The sequence below is a fragment of the Myxine glutinosa genome, chromosome 4 (genome assembly GCF_964187855.1).
Source record: "Myxine glutinosa chromosome 4, kmMyxGlut1.1, whole genome shotgun sequence".
NCBI classification, from domain to species: Eukaryota; Metazoa; Chordata; class Myxini; order Myxiniformes; family Myxinidae; genus Myxine; species Myxine glutinosa.
The window spans coordinates 39,055,582-39,072,806 of NC_136264.1; the positions used below are offsets into that span (position 1 = coordinate 39,055,582).

At 45.1% G+C, this 17,225-nt stretch overlaps 1 protein-coding gene across 3 annotated transcripts in view; it reads left to right on the forward strand.

Moving 5' to 3' along the window:
• Positions 1–17,225, forward strand: part of LOC137424593 (5'-nucleotidase domain-containing protein 3) — a 114,379-nt gene that overhangs the window by 70,760 nt on the left and 26,394 nt on the right. For all 3 annotated transcript variants that reach the window (XM_068112196.2, XM_078775645.1, XM_068112197.2), the window contains exons 8-9: positions 697–799; positions 14,893–14,994. In XM_068112196.2, the coding sequence (XP_067968297.1) occupies positions 697–799; positions 14,893–14,994 (205 nt within the window). The remainder of the gene's footprint in view (positions 1–696; positions 800–14,892; positions 14,995–17,225) is intronic.

Here is a 17,225-nt window from a genome sequence, read left to right on the forward strand (position 1 = left end):
ATATGTTACTATGTGAAATTATTTATATTGTAAACTTGACATTATTAGTCCTTGGACTACAGTCATGTACATTTTTTTTTCTTTATTCCAATAAAACCTAATTGAATTGAATTGAAAAGCTTTGGCAATTTTCATGTCAATAAGATGTCCTTTATCGAAGAGTTGGTAGCCATTACTTTGCCCTGTGGGCGAGCTGAGAATTCCGAGGCGAGCTGCGAAAGTTATCCAACTCTTTCGTTGTGCAGAGGCACACCCCTTTCTCTCAGTTACTTTTCCAAGTATTTCAGCTTATTTTAGAAGCTTTGTGTGTGTGTGCTATTTTTGGGAAACCATCTTTACCTTGCACACATGTGTCATACATTTGCATGCCCTGTTGACTACTTTCTCCAGGGTTTTCTGCACCGGCCTGCCGCCTTCTGGGGTGGATTGCATCATACATGACATTGAAAGTCCCATAATGTAGAGTGCATTATTCCCCTATCCCCAATGCTTGGTTCAGAATGTTTGATTGAGAAGCGAAGTTTGAAAAATACTTATGGAGTGAGATGCCTCGGCAATGTCGGAGAAAACTGTGACGCGTAAAACTGTGACGCGTAAAACTGTGACGCGTAAAACTGTGACGCGTAAAACTGTAATGCGTAAAACTGTAACGCAGACGCAACGTTGGATTCAAATTGTGATCTTTCTTTGTACTAGGGCGCTACATCCAACATGGCAAGGAAACAAAGGCTGTTCTTACGCGTCTGGTGGATCATAAGAAGAAACTCTTCCTCATCACCAACAGCCCATACAGTTTTGTGTAAGTATGCATATCTGCTTTACATCCCTTCCCATCCATATTTGATGGATTATATGGTACCTCAATTGAAGAAATAAAGTCGGCCTTTTTGTTGCAAGAGGTGGAACGTTTTTATGATGTTTTTTCCGTTTAAAATATTTTGGATAACTGCAGAGATGCTTACTTTGTCGATTGTTTGTAGTGCATTTATGCGTGCATTTCCCTCTACTTCGCACTTGTCTTGATCTGAGTAATTGGGGTTATTTGATGTAGTTTTTATATCTGATGGATATTGCCCTGAAGCGGAAATTATTTTGTGACAGGAGCTAGTTTTTCAGAACTGCTCCTGAAACATTTGAAAATGGTTCTAAAGGCATCTCTAATTATGATGATAATATGGTAGAATAGCAATCATCATGACAGTTATCACACACACACACACACACACACACACACACACACACACACACACACACACACACACACACACACACACACAAACTTTGAGACCTGGTAGGTCTACCTTCCATCTCCCGAAACCCACCCACGTGTGGAAATGGCCAACAAGAAAAACTCGCACACAAAAATGCACACACTACCACACACCCACACACGCACACACGAGACCTGAGAGGGCTCCATTCCACCTTCTGAAACCTGCATATGGAGATGACAACCAACGATGCACACACAGACACACACACACTTTTTCACAGAATGCATTTCATGCACCTCTCTCCCCACCCCTTTATCTTCATCTTCCTTAACAAGGGCTTTCATCCAAGGCGTTCAATTCTCACGAATTTAAATGGAATAAATATTTACTTTCTTTCCAAGTACTGTGAATGTGCAACAAAAGTAGATATGTCTATTCAGGGGATATGAATTTAAATTTATTGTCGTGTGCTTCTGGTTTCACAGTCTGAGCTGAGATGGTAAATTGCAATTCAAAATGTCTCCTTGAAAGCAACACTACAAGCAATATAAGTAGAATCTAGATTTTAGAATATTGGCACTTTGGCTCATTACTCCGTGATTTGTATTCTTTGAGACAAATTATTAAGTTCCTTTGCTTGGGATCTTCACTAAATGTTTCATGATGTAGTTTATGAACCCATAATGAGTTGTCTTTTAGTATTTGATAGTTTGCAACTACTAATTCCTTGTATAGGTTTGTTCCACTGAAATAAATATTGGTTCCTGTGAATATTGGTGATTTCAATCAGTTTTAATTGATTTTATTCGTAAAGCCTGTCAAGGATATTAAATTATCATCATGCACTATATAAACCTAGCATTATTATTATATTATTACGGACTTGCTGATATCCTTTAACGTGGTGTAAGCAGGTATAGTTTGGTTACTGGTACTATAGTTGTAGAATCCTCACTCGAGGAAAAGATAGGTTGCGTAATTTGGGGAAATAATTTGTGTTGCGCTGGAATTGACCTAGTTTATTATTTTCATGATAGTGCCTCCTGTGTCAAGGCTCATGTAATATGTGCAGCAATGGTGGACATTCTCAAATGTCACAAAACCAACGGTTAGGTAATTTATCGATGTCCTATCTGCAGTCCGTCAATAGCGAAAAATAGGTGGTCCAAGTTTGAGTTCATTAATAGGAGAAAATCAGTGACACCGACACACCAACATCGCACTGTATGGAATAAAAAGTGACTGACTTATCCCTCTCCATGCTCTCCCTCTGTCTCTCGCTCTCTCTGTGTTAAACTCTCCCCATTCACCAACTTTGCTGTCTTTTATATTCTCACTTCAAAAAACACAAACCTTCAAAAAACCTTTCCCCATAAAAGCAAGTTGCCCGTACCAACATGGGATTCTAAACGGGGTATGGATGGAATCGGCAAAAATGAAAATGGCGTTTCTGTCATTGACCCGGCAAGCTGGAGCAATAATTAGCATTTATTGCCACATTTGATGCAATTTAATTTTTTTTGCAAACCAAGTCGAGGTGCGTACAAGAACTAACACATAGAACATATAATAAAGGGAGGAGGAGAGAGAGGGAAGCACAACAGTAGAGAACAAGGACATCGGGAGATCTGGGGAAGGGAGAAGGCTGGGGCGGGGTGCATGGGATAAACAGGATGCACACTACAAGGACTTTCAAGAAAGGAAACGGGGAATTTGAAGGAGGTGGGTTTGGGGTGGATTGATGGGGGTAGAAACGATCAAGGTTTTGGATGGGGGAAGATAAGAAATGGTGGTGAACAGCTGTTTGGAAGACCTGGTGGGAAGAGATGGATTGAAGAGAGTGTGGGAGTTTGTTCCGGAGGTGGGAAAAACACAACAACAACAACAACAACATGCATTTTAAGGCCATTTTCCCCGCTAGAGTGGGGGTTAGCCTTGCGGTCCCCATGACAATCTTCTCCATTTTGCCCTATTTTCTGCATCTCTCCTTGTTAACCCCCTTGCCCGCATTTCTTCTTCCACCATCTTTAGCCAAGTCTTTCTCGGTCTTCCCCGTCCTCTGCTTCCTTCTACATTCATTTCCATCACTCTTCTCAACCAGTCACTTTCATCGTTCCTCAACACATGACCAAACCATCTCAACCTGTTCCTCTTCACAGCATCAATCACAGGCTCTATTCCCGAGGTGGGAAAAAAGAGGAATGAAAGAGTGAAGGTGAGCAACGAGCAGTGAGTCGTGATTTTGTCAGTTTCAGTAGAAGGGGTGCGACATTGCGCGTCCCGCAAGAATATTTGGGGGACAAAGCACAGACAGAGCAGTGTGTGCAAGGCCGGAAAGGAGTCGGTAGAAGAAAGAAAGATCGCCAACCTGCTGGCGGTGAGAAAGTGAGAAGCCCTCAGAATCGGTTTCATCGCGGGAGATGCCAATAATTCTAAAAGCCTTGGTTTCTACAGCGTGAAGCCGAGCAGATGTGAGGCAGGAGCACCAGCCCAGAGGGGAGAGCAGTACTCCATCAAGCTGCGGATGAAAGCTTTGTAAGTGGTAAGTAGCTCAGGAGAGCCAATGAAGGACTTCGCATGACGGAGGATACCGAGTCAGCGACTGGCTTTGGAGGCCAGCTTGGAAATGTGGTTTTCCCAGGAAGGATCATGGCTGATAGTGAGACCCAAGACCTTGAGTGACAGATCTTCTTCAAGAGGATTTTTGAGAAAGTACATGGGAGGGTTTTCCACTTTTCAGAGAGACAAAGTGATTTGTCAGGATTGAAAGACATGTTCCACGTGTTTGACCAGCTTGTAATTTTATCCAGGTCTGCAGAGAGAGAAGATGCTGCTGCATGCCGATCTGAGGGTTGAGATATGGAGTGGCAGAGAGTGGAGTCGTCAGCAAAAAGATAAAGAGGATTTTCCAGAGAGTCAGAGAGATCATTAATGAAGAGCAGAAAAAGCACAGGGCCCAGAACACTGCCTTGAGGAGCTCCAGCCTGGACAGGAAGGGGAGATGAGAGAATTCCATATAGAGCCACACGTTGACCTCGACAGGTGAGGAATTCTGCGAGCCATGATTGGAGATTTCCATGGATACCATTAGAGGAGAGTTTGGGGAGCAGGGCGGGGTGCCAAACAGTACCAAAGGCACAATATATGTCAAGGGAGATGGATCTGATTTTCTGTTTGGTTTTGAGGACATCCATCCATTGTTGAGACAGCAGAAGCAGCATGTCCAGAGTAGAGTGGCCTGGTCTGAACCCAAATTGATGATCTGAGATCAAGCCATTGGGAAAGGAGGAAGGATTTAATATCAGAAGTGATGTTGGATTCCATGTCCTTGCTGATGATTGGGAGCAAGCTGATGGGTCTGTAGTTGCAAGGATCTGTTTTTGCACCTTTTTTGTGTAAAGTGGTAATGTTGGCTGATTTCCAAGCAGATGGCAGATGACCCTGAGAGAGAGAGAGAGAGGGAGGAAGAAGAAGAAGAAGAAGAAGAAGAGCAGCAGAGAAGGATTTAGGACCCGTGGGCTGATGCCGTCTGGTGCAGTTGCAGAATCAGAGTCGAAGTTTGATAGAAACTTCTCCACCTTGTCAGGAGAGAAGGACACAGAGTCCAGGAGCAGTTGGGTTCGACTGGGAAAGGTGGGAACAGAGAGAGATGGGTTTGGGACACAAGATTTAGAGGCAAACACAGAGTTGAGCCATTCAGCTTTTTCACGTGCGGAGTCAGCTGTGTAGCCATTTGAGGTAAGGGAGGGTATGGAGGCGAACAAACACCAGAAACAGATTTGACGAGACGCCACCAGGATTTGGAGGAGGGAGACAGGTTTGAGAGCTCAGTCTTGAGAGTGGAGAGATATTGTTTCCTGGCTCTTCTGAGGGTAGACACACACTTGTTCTGAGCTTTGTGAAAGGAACTGAGATTACCTTATATTGGATGTACCTTCCATGAGGTGAAAGCAAGTTGTTTCAAGGCAACTGCCTCACCACAAGCTTCAGTGCACCATGGATGGGAGGAAGGGTATACAACAACAACAACAACAACAACAACATGCATTTTAAGGCCATTTTCCCTGCAAGAGCGGGGGTTAGCCTTGCGGTCCCCATGACAATCTTCTCCATTTTGCCCTATTTTCTGCATCTCTCCTTGTTAACCCCCTTGCCCGCATTTCTTCTTCCACCATCTTTAGCCAAGTCTTTCTCGGTCTTTCCCATCCTCTACTTCCTTCTACATTCATTTCCATCACTCTTCTCAACCAGTCACTTTCATCCTTCCTCAACACATGACCAAACCACCTCAACCTGTTCCTCTTCACAGCATCAATCACAGGCTCTATTCCCATCATCTTTCGCAATTCATCATTTGTCTTCCTCTCTCTCAGCGACACTCCGCACATCCACCAAACCATTCGCATTTCCACCCTTTCCAGCCTTCGTTGCTGCTCTACATTCATGACCCATGTCTCGCTCCCATAAATTATAACACTTCTCACACATGCAGCATACACCTTTCCCTTCAGCTTCAACGACACTCCCCTCCTCATCAGCACGTCACTCAGTTCCCGAAACTTCTTCCATGCACATCTCACTCCAGCAACCGTTGCCGAGTCTGATCCACCTTCTCCATTCAGCATGTCTCCGAGATAGCAAAATGTTTTCACACCTTCCAGCTTCACACCGTCTCCAAGATCCAACTCAATATTTCCTCCATCTGCAGCTCCCTCTGTGCACACCTTACATTTGAATGTAGCTGCCACACTGGTTAATGACCCTCTCAGACTACTACATTTTTGATGAACCCACTCAGCGCACATTGTACATTGAATGGAGTTCACTCCGACACCCTTCCTGCACACAGCACACGGCCACTTCCCAGTTCTTTCCACCTCACCACATGCTTTACCACTTGCCATCACCTTCGTCTTTCCTATATTCACCTTCAGAGCTTTTGTCTCCATACTTTCCTTCCACTTGTTCATCTTTTCCCTCAGTCCATCCATACTTTCCACAATCAACACCAGATCATCTGCATACAACAACTCCCACGGTAAACCCTCTTTTACGGTCTGAGCCAGCACCTCCATCACAGCTACAAATAGTAGTGGACTTAGTACCGACCCCTGATGCACTCCCACCTTCACCTCAAACTCACCGCTGTTCCCGTCCTTCGTCCTTACAGCTGTGCGTGCTCTTTTGTACATTGCCATCACAACTCTGATCAACCATTCCTCCACTTCTAACTTCCTCAATGCCCATGTCAATACTTCGAGTGGAACCCTATCGAATGCTTTCTCCAGATCAACAAACCCAAGAAACAACTTCTTCCTCTTCTCCATGTACTTCTCCTGCAACTGCCTCACAATAAAGAGCGCGTCTGTCGTTCCTCTTCCTGGCATAAATCCAAACTGCATTTCGTCGATCTTCACCTTCTTCCTTATCCTCCTCTCCAACATCCTTTCCAATACCTTCATTCCATGCTCCAATAACTTTATCGCTCGGTACGAGCCACACTCCAGAGGGTCACCTTTCCCCTTGTATAGAGGGACAATGGTACTCAGTTCCCAATCCACTGGAATGCGGCCTTCTTTCACCACCAGATTACAGATCTCTGTCATTCTCTTCACACCCCAACTTCCTGCCGCCTTCAATATATCTTCCACAACTCCCGTCGGCCCTCCCGCTTTTCTACTCTTCATTGCTTTTATCGCTTCCTCAACTTCCTTCTCAGTTATCTTCTCTGCCGGTCCTAAAACTGGGTTACTCTCTATGTTGCCATCCCATTCATTCACTGTATTCAACAGCATTTCCATATATCTTTTCCATCTTCCTTTAATTCCATCTGGGTCCACAACGATTTGTCCCACTTCATCCTTGAAGCAACTCACCCCCATCACATCACACCTCTCTTTCGCTATCTGCTTTGCAATCCTGAATCACGCTCTCTGACCCTCTTCCGAATCCAAGCGTTCTCTGAACATTTTCCTTCATGTCTCCTGCGCCTTTGCTACCTCTTTCTTTGTAGCCTTCTTGGCTGCCTTATAACTTTCATGCTCTGCTTTTTCTGCTCCCGTACCCTTCGCCTTCTGCCACTCCTTGAATTTCTTTCTCTTCTCGTTAATCCTCTTTCCAACTTCATCATCCCACCACCATGTTTCCGAGTACCTCGGTGGTCCTTTTGTCCATCCACATACCTCACCATCGGCTCCCAACAGACTATCTTTCATTGACATCCAACCACTTTCAAGCTCAACCACATCATCCTCAACCCGACTCAGCCTCTCTTTTAATGCCTCCCTTACTGTCACCTCTTTCAACCTCCACACCTTCATTCTTGGTTGGTACTTCACCCGCCGAGCTCTCCTCGCACCTTTCACCCTTATGTCGCAGACAACCAAGTGGTGCTGTGAAACAGCCTCCTCCCCCGGGATCACCTTTGTGTCCCGGAGGTGCCCCCTATCTCGCCTACGCACCATCAGGTAGTCAACAGTTGTTGTCGACCCACCTGACGTGTATGTAACAAGCTTATTATCCTCTTTCTGGAACTGAGTATTACAAATCAACAAATCAGCTCCATCAGCAAACTCCAAAATCCTTTCACCTTCTCCATTTCTCACACCATATCCGTAACCCCCATGAACTCCCTCAAAACCATCCATACTCCTTCCCACATGTCCATTTAGGTCTCCTCCTACCACAACAACTTCCTAATCTTTCACGTTTTCCATCAGCCTCTCTATCACACACCAGAACTTGTCCTTCTCTTCATCGCTCCGACCAACCTGCGGAGCATATCCCGAGATGATGTTCACCAAGAGCTTTCCAATCATCATTTTCACCATCATCAACCTATCACTCACTCTGGTCACACTCACCACACTGTCTACAAACTCCTCAGAAAACAGGACACCAACACCATTCATGCCCTCCGGGCACCCTTGCCACACAAACTTGTATTTCTGTCCCTGCCTACCCTTCACCATTCTCACACCACTTCCCTTCCATCTCGTCTCTTGCACACAACATATGTCCACTCTTCTTCTGACCAATACTTCCACCACTTCTCCTGATCTCCCTGTCATTGTCCCTACATTCCATGTCCCAAACCTCAGAAACCGATCTCCACTTCAGGCTGTACCCTGCCCATATGTAGTTGTAATTGTCATGGTTCTCTTTTTGAGGCAATGTTTTTATGGCCGGATGCCCTTCCTGACGCCAACCCTTTTAGTCGCCTCTTACGACACGCAGGGATACGGTGTACCTATTCTAACCAGGGTACACACCGGTCCAAGTCAATTCATGTAAAACTAAAAGCACAAGGATGGCCGAGTCGTCCTCCCAAATACATTACACATACAAGCTCCTCCACAAGCTTGAGATCACCATTGATAACAAAGAAAAGGTTCGTTTACACTGCACGTTAAGTAGCTAAGATGGCCAGGTGTACAGAATGTAAACGCAACACTTTCGAAGGTGATGATGCACGAAAGAAAATGCTTGATGCTTGATGAAATGAAAATGAAAATGCTTGATGAAAATGCTTGGTGCACGAAAAAACGATCAATAAACTATATTCCCAAATGGAGCACTCCCAAACATACCCAAATACAGACAAAGGGAAATCCAACTGAAAAACAAAGAGGTGTGATTTAGTGGGCACTTAGTCTATTGGCTGGTGTATCTCGTCGGGAATCGTCAAAGATCGTCCGAGGCCCTGGCGTCTTTGCGCATGAAACACACTCCTTGGCGCGAAGTAGGCCTTCCGCGCGAAGCGAACGGCCTTGGCGTGCAGCTCGATCTTCCCAGCCGTGCTTGTCCTCACGATGTCTGCACGGAAACCACAGCTCTCCGTCCACAGTTCCCCTCCTCACGACCGACCCCAGCAAGACGTCAGAAGACGACCGCTCCTGATGAAGCCGGGACTCGAACTCGCACGACGTGAGAATGTCTTGCCTGATCGATGTACCTCCAAATTGGTATGACGACTGAAAATGAGATAGGATAAATCTGTGCATGAGAGAGAGCAAATTTATTTGGAAGAATTCCCAGGAAGAGTTTTTTTCAGGGACAGTAGAAATGGGAGACCAGTCCAGATGATTGATGGTTGCTTTAAGACCATGCCAGTCGGCTTGAGTGAAATGCCAGATTCATCGGCACTGAGGAGGCTTTCTGAGAACAGCCAGAGAGATGTCCACTCTAACAAGCAAATGATCAGATGAACTGATTGGAGCAGAAGAAGAACAGCAGACATTTGCAGGGAAGTTAGTCCAAATAAATTTAGAAGAGATGATTTACCATTGACTGAGATCCGTGTTGGGAAGTTGACAGATTGTGTCAGTCCCAATGAGTCATATAATTTCTTTGCCGAGGTGCCATGGCAGGTGCAAGAGGTACACACACCCACAAGCTGGCATGATGACAATTTAAATTGCCACATATGAGGAAGAGATAGTTGGGATGAGTGAATAGAAGTTGAAGTTGGTCCATGTTGTCAGACAGCGAGATGTAAATTCAGTCATCACTGTTTGGTGGACGATACAACACACATATGAACAAAAGGTGGGAGCGGAGGGGAAGCCGTAGCCAGAGGTATCCAGGGGTGTGGTGGAGTGAGGGCAGCACAGGGAGAGTGATAAAGAGACAAACTCCACTACCAGGATGAGGCTCAGATCTATCATACTGGAGGAGGGAGTAACCAGGGAGAGATACTACGGAGTCAGAGATGTTTTGTTGGAGAAAAGTTTCTGTTTAGCAGATTAAGTCTGGTTTGTGAGAAGGAACCTGTATGGAGAGATCAGTCAGGTTTGAGTGAAGGTCCCAGATGTTTGAGGTCTATGCCATTGAGGAAGAGAGAGGGTGAGCATCAATCAGGTAAAAGAGATGGGAGGGGTGGGAGAGTGCAAGATTAGGGAGGAAAGGAGGAGGTCGGGAGAGCTGCTGACAGTGTGTCAGAAATTGCAGAATAGCTAGGAAAAAGGGCAGGATGAGGAGAATTAGGACAAAAGGCTAGTTGGTGATGGGACGAGGCACAGTGAGGAGTAATATGAGGGGGGCAGAGGAAAGTAGAAGATTGGAGTTTGTGGAGGAATAAGTTGTAAGGGAGGGGGGGGGGGCGGGGAGGACGCAGCTTTGTAGATGAGTTAAGAGGCAACTTTGAGGAGGAGGAGTGAGGGGGGAGATTTGAAGGGTAAGGGTAGGAGGAAGGTAGTGATGGAATGGGGTGAGGAGGGAGTAAAGGGATGGGAAATGGAGTGGGACGCTGGTATGGGATAGGATTTCTAGGATAGGGGCTAGTATAAGTAGGGGAGGGAACAAACAGCAGAGGGTTTGACACTAAAGAAGTACAAAAGGAACGATTAATGAAATGCAAACATCCATTGTAAACTGGTGTTCTTGAGATTTTCAAGTCAGAAATACGGTTGAAAACGTTAGAGGAGGGGTGGAATAAAGGCGAGTGTAGAGAATGTAGAAAGGAAGAGCTGTGTTCTCGAATGATGGAATGATTTATTTGAAAGCAAACTTTTGAAGAGGAAGAAGAGTGATTTGCAGTAGAATAGAGAATTCAACAAGGGAGAAAGGGGAAGTTGGAACATTGTAAAAGCCGCCGTAATGAAGGCTTTGCCCCGTGAATCTCTAGGTAAGTCGTGGAGGTGTATATAAATGGATGATTGGTACCGTGGGAGTAATTGCCTTTATTTTTTATTTTTGTGAAGATTTGTTGGAAGAAGGGCAAAGCAATAGTTTGAAAAAAATTAAGTTGAGCTGTGTGATGAATACGTTCACGATCACAGTGGGAATGCAGAGTGTATACAGCAAAAATTGCAGAGAGCAGGAAGTAGGTTGGTCCAGGAGGTGTAAGGAATTGAATTTTTTTTTTTTTTAAAGACACCAAACGGGGTATAATTGGGAGGAACGAATGAGAAGTAGGGGGATTGAGTAGAAAACAAAAGGGCTGAAGGTGGGAGAGAGAAGGCTTTCAAAAAGCGATCATGAACTCAAACTAGCAAAACCTCGAATGGTGGCGAGGTGCTCCATTTGAAACTGTTTGTTCGATTATACAGTCCCTATGGAAAGGCTACTCCCCCTTTCAACATTTTCACCTTTTGTTGCCTTATAGCCTGGAATTCAATTGCATTACATCAGACTTTTTACACCATTATTTACATATCGTAATCCACAACTTCCAAGTGAAAAACAAATTCTACAAATTTCAGAAAATTAATTAAAAATCCAACACTAGAATATCTTAGTTATGTAAGTGTCCACCCCCCTGAGTTAATACTGGGTGGAAGCACCTTTGACAGCAATTACAGCTGTGAGTCTGTTGTGATCGGTCTCGACCAACTTTGCACACCTTGATTGGGCAATATTTGCCCATTCTTCTGTACAAAACTGTTCAAGCTCTGTCAAGTTGTGTGGGGAGATTTGATGGACAGCAATCTTCAAGTCAGGCCACAGATGATTTTCGATTGCATTTAGGTCGGGGCTCTGCCTGGGCCACTCAAGGACATTTATCTTTTTGTTCCCTAGCCACTCCGGTGTAGCTTTGGCTGTGTGCTTCGGGTTGTTGTCATGCTGAAAGGTGAACTTCCTTCCCAAATTCAGTTTTCTTGCAGAGGGCAGCAGGTTTTCCTCTCGGATTTTTCTGTATTTTTCTCCATCCATTTTCCCTTCTATCCCGACAAGTGACCCATTCCCTGCTGCTGAGAAACATCCCCATAACATGATGCTGCCACTACCATGCTTCAGAGTAGCAATGGTGTTTTTTTTGGTGATGTGCTGTGTTGGGTTTGTGCCAAACGTAATGTTTTGCATTTTAGCCACAAAATTCCATCGGACCACAAAACGTTTTGACACATGGATTCAGAATCTCCGCAGTGGTTTTTTGCAAACCTCAAACTCGACTCGAGGTGGGATTTGTTGAGTAATGGCTTACTTCTTGCCACACGACCGTACAGGCTAGACTTGTGGAGTGATTGGGATATTGTTGTCACATGCACACAGTGACCAGTCTTTGCCATTATAAAGGCCTGTAGCTCTTTCAAAGTTGTCATTGGCCTCTTGGTGGCCTCTCTGATCAGTCTCCTCCTTGCTTGGTCATCCAGTTTGGAGGAACAGCCTGATCTATGCTGGGTCTTGGTGGTACCATGCACCTTCCACTTCTTAATGATTTTCTTGACTGTGTGCCAAGGGATATTCAAGGTCTTTGAAATATATTTATACCCATCCTCCGATCTATGCCTTTCCACAACTTTATCCCGGAGGTCTTTTGAAAGCTCCTTGGTGCTCATGGCTGCGTCTTTCCTGTGAAATGCGCTACCCAGAAGAGGAAACCTACAGGAACAGCTGGTTTTATTCTGATATAAGCAGAATCACTACAATTTAACAAAGGTGGAGGCCAATTAACTTGGTGTGTGATTTTGAAGGTGATTGGTTACACCTGAGATAATTTACAATTGCTATTATAAGGGGGGTGAACACTTATCCAACCAATATATTCTAGTTTTGTATTTTTAATTAATTTTCTGATATTGTAGAATTTGTTTTTCACTTGGAGGTTGTGGGTTACGATGTGTAAATAAAGGTGGAAAAAGTCCGATTTAATGCAATTTAATTCCAGGCTATAAGGTAACAAAAGGTGAAAATTTTGAAAGGGGGTGTAAACTTTCTATAGGCACTGCATGTAGTTTTTTATGCCTAGGGTCCATAATAAAAATATTGTATTGGTGTCGAAGCCAGTGACCAATTGCAAGGTAATAATAGTAGGATGTTTGTTCCAGATCCACAAGTCACTATAATTTTCCTGAACACTCACTATATTTCAATTCGGTATAACTTCAAAATTATAGTTGTAAAATGTTGAAACCTTACTTTTCTATTTACAACTTTCATATACCCTCAACAGACATTATAAAAGTCCTAAATAAAAATCAATTAATCATATCAGGAATTGCAAGTATACCAGCACAAAACAGCGCAGAGAAAGTTAATACACCGTTTGACAAAACCTTTCCGAAATATTTTTTGTGGCAGATTCGAATTGAAGAGTTGAGCGAGTCAGGGAAATCATTGGCATCCTGCTCCAATAATGTAAACTGACTCTTGCATCACAGTTTGTTGGCTTCTGTCTTCTACCACATCTTTATTAGTCTTGCATTATCTGCCCTTTCCTTGGTCTGACCCCACAAACCCCCAGGTTTCTGCAGGGTGCACACGGTCTGCCAGTAACGCACTTCTGGTGAAACTCCCAAAATCCAGGCTCACTGCTCACCTCCACTCATTTATTCCTCTTCTCTCACATGTGTGGAACCAACCTCCTCAGTCTATTCAATCCCATTCTTCCCACCAGACATTCAAGACAGTTGTTGACCACCACCCTAGCTTAATCTCCTTCTGTTTTCAGTGATGCTGGGTCTCTCTCACCTCCCCACTTCCATACATTTACACCCTCATTAAAACCATCCTCAAGCACCCCCCCCCCCTCCTTTTTGGGTTATTGTGTTTCTCCCTTCTCCTTTGCCTCTTTTTATTTATTTATTTATTTACTTATTTATTTTTGCCCCATGTCTGTTTGCTCCCCTATTTTCCCTCCTTTTTTTGTTCTGTTAGAGCTAGTATCCAGCTCGTTCATTCCCGTTACCTATATCGTCCTCCCTCTAATATTGACCTCATTCTTCCTCATGCCAATTGTTCATCCAAAGGTCCCTCCGTTGTGTCCCTCTATCCTACTGTTAGTGTGTTCGCCCACTTCCCCTTCACCTCTCTTCCCTCCCCCCGTCCCCCGTCCCCCGGCCTTTAACACTTCTTCTTCTTCTATTATGTTATGGTTCACTCTTCCATGAGTGTTGACTCTGTATACTAACAAATGGCCTGGTGTTGGCTTAATGTTTATAAGTAGGCTGGTTTAAGATCTTGAGTCTCAAGCCCCTGTCATGCTGTTGAATTAACACCAGGTGGGTCGACTCAGCCTGTCATCCTTTTGAGGTCAGCAAAATGAGTACCAGCTAGCTGGTAATGGGGAAGGCCTGATGTTGGCTTAGCGGTTAGGGCACCGGCTTGGGATCCGAGGATCCTGGGTTCGAATCCCGGTGGATCGCTGAATTAACACCAGGGGGGTTGACTCAGCCTGTCATGCTCCCGAGGTCGGCTAATTGAGTACCAGTTCACTGGTAATTCCCTGTGTGTCGCAAGAGGCGACTAACAGGGTTGGCGGCAGGAAGGGCATCCGGCCATAAAACATTGCTTCAAAAAGGGGACCACGGTGCCAGAAAAAGGCAAACCCCCGCTCTGTGGGGAAAAATGGCCTCTAAAGATGGTTCTTCTTCTCGCTGGTAATGGGGGGCATTGCATCAGCGGCACAGCTGTGCCCCCAGAAAATGATGCAGCCAAGCAGCCATGGGCTGCATACGAATAACTGAATGGATAGAAACAAATAATAATAACTAAAAAAGCTGCACAACTTCCTCAACATTGCTGTTTTGTAAACCTGTGTTGCTGTGCTCTCCTTCACTCTCAGATTTTGCTGAGTCGACGTTTTAGTGATCACACAGTGAAATTATTCTTAAAGCAGCATTTAGTTAAACAGCAATTCCTTCCAGGTTTAGCAAACAAATGTCCACCAGTATAATGCACATCGTCTCTAAGATACTCACTTATGTCTCCATGTCATGAATTATATGTTCTGTTGCAGAGATAAAGGCATGAACTACATGGTTGGCCCAGACTGGCATGACCTATTTGATGTCATCATCGTCAAGGCAGACAAGCCTGATTTCTTCAATGACCGGCGACGGTGAGTGCCTTCTCGTGCTTTCACCAACTTGTAAAGTTTTTGTTCCTAAGCACCACCAAACATGCGGCACTTTGCTGTGGGCTTGCACCACTTATGGGGCATGACCATTGATCATGCTACTGACGCCCATCATCAAGCTGTGAAGAATTTGAGTTTTGGGCAGGATACCAGCACACAATAGCTACTCTTAATAAATAAATAAAAATAGTTTGAAAGGTACCATGAGATTTTTGTGCACCAGTGAATACTTGGATGAGACGGCCAGCTTAAAACCGCCACCCCGCCCTCTTCCTCCTCCAAAAGAATGGCTCCAAATTTTCAGTGTAATTATTATTTTGCTTTTAAATATTTCTTTTTTCTGCATTATTCCTCAGTCATTGTTAAACAATAGAAACTGATAAAAACACATTTAAGCTCCATATCGTGTATTGTTTGTCTGTTTTCTTAATGTCCTTATCCTTCATGCTAATATGACAAATTCCTTCATGAACTTGTGGACAACGGGCTCGGTGCCATAATAGTTAGAGCGTCTGCTCCAAGTCTGGGAGGTCGGCCGTTTGAACCCGACCTCTGCTGACTCATACCAAAGACTAAAAATAGGACCGCGGGTCCTGAGGCTCACCTGGATCAGCAATATCAAACAAGATCAGGAGCAAGTCACTCAAACCCCCCCCCAGACCCTTATATTTTTAATGCTATGAACAAACTCTGGCTCATCATGGGCGATGAAGGTTGTGACCAAGTTTCATTGAAATCTTGAGAAGAGAGTAAATAGAAGAGAGAAGAGAGCAAATACCTATTTTGGGTGGTCGACCCCCTTAATGAGCGCAGATGTTGATGGGTCCTCCGTAATTTAGTATTTACCTGGGCGTGACGTGGCTTTCTAACCGGGTTTCGCGCCCTCGATGTGCACTGATTTTATCTTAGGTTTTTAATCAGATGCGGAACTGCCAGTGCACACCAGATAGAGTCTGGAGCCAATCTGTGGGAACTTAGACATCCCGCCTAACCACTAGTACAGGCTACGATAAACCAATGAGAGACTTACACAGGCAGATCAGAAATATAAGTGTATTGGGGGTAATTATTTCCAGGGGTGGGGAAAGGTACATGTATGTGGTACATGCAACAATCAGGGTTTATTAATAAGGCACAGCAGGGGAAAAGATAGTTATTTGTGTGGTGCGGCATGAAGCAAACAATAGGGGTATATGTGTGTTGCGATATTTACAAAGCAAAAGAGACTGTGCAGAGTTCACCCGTCTAATTATCCCACTTCTTACAATCTTACTAACACAACATTGACGCCAAATCAGAATCAAACCGGTACAGTTTGAGAGAGGGAGAGATCGGGGGGGAGGGGAGAGATCGGGGGGGGGGAGGGAGAGATCGGGGGGGGGAGGGAAAGATCGGGGGGGGAGGGAGAGATCAGGGGGAGGAGGGAAAGATCAGGGGGAGGAGGGAGAGATAAGGGGGAAGAGGGAGAGATCGGGGGGCGGGGGGGGGGGGGAAGGAGAGATCCGGGGGGGAGGGAGAGATCCCGGGGGGGGGGGGGGGCGAGATCGAGATCCTGGGGGGCGGAGGGCGAGATCGAGATCCCTGCCTCTTCCAGGCATGAGTGCCAGGGACAAGTTTCATGTGCTGCCCTGCTTGGACCTGTTGTGGCACGCCCATTGGCCCAGGCGAGCCCCATGCTGATGTCATCCTTGCCACGAGACTGTCGTCCTTGCATCCATCGTCTTCAGTGGTTCTTGTACCTGGCCACGGCTCTTGAGCTCCTCTCTTAACATGGGGCGGATGTATTTTGCTGTGCGTTCATGACGCGAATGTGCGCTCAGGATTTAGACAGCATTGGAGGCAGCCGGAGGGCTGCAGCGATTGATTGGAAGACATGGCAGCATTAGCGCATGTTTGCGGCATGCTCACATCGAGGCTTTGCTGATCGTCGCCCAGGAAGCTTAAGCGCCATGATGCCTGAACGTAGTGCAATAGGCTGGTTGTAACAGCGATGTTCAGGCAGATGCCTAACAGTTTGCAGTCGTCGAATGGTGGGTATGTATCTTGTGGTGGTGGAGGTGTGGTGGTTGAGTGATGATTTAAGCAGCATGGTTGAATGTTGATGTCTGGTAGTGAAGAATGGTGATTTATATATGGTCGTGTAGCGGTTAGTTGACAGTCCGGTAGTGAGTAAATTATGGTTGAGGTAGCGTGGGTAAAGGTTGTGACAGTTG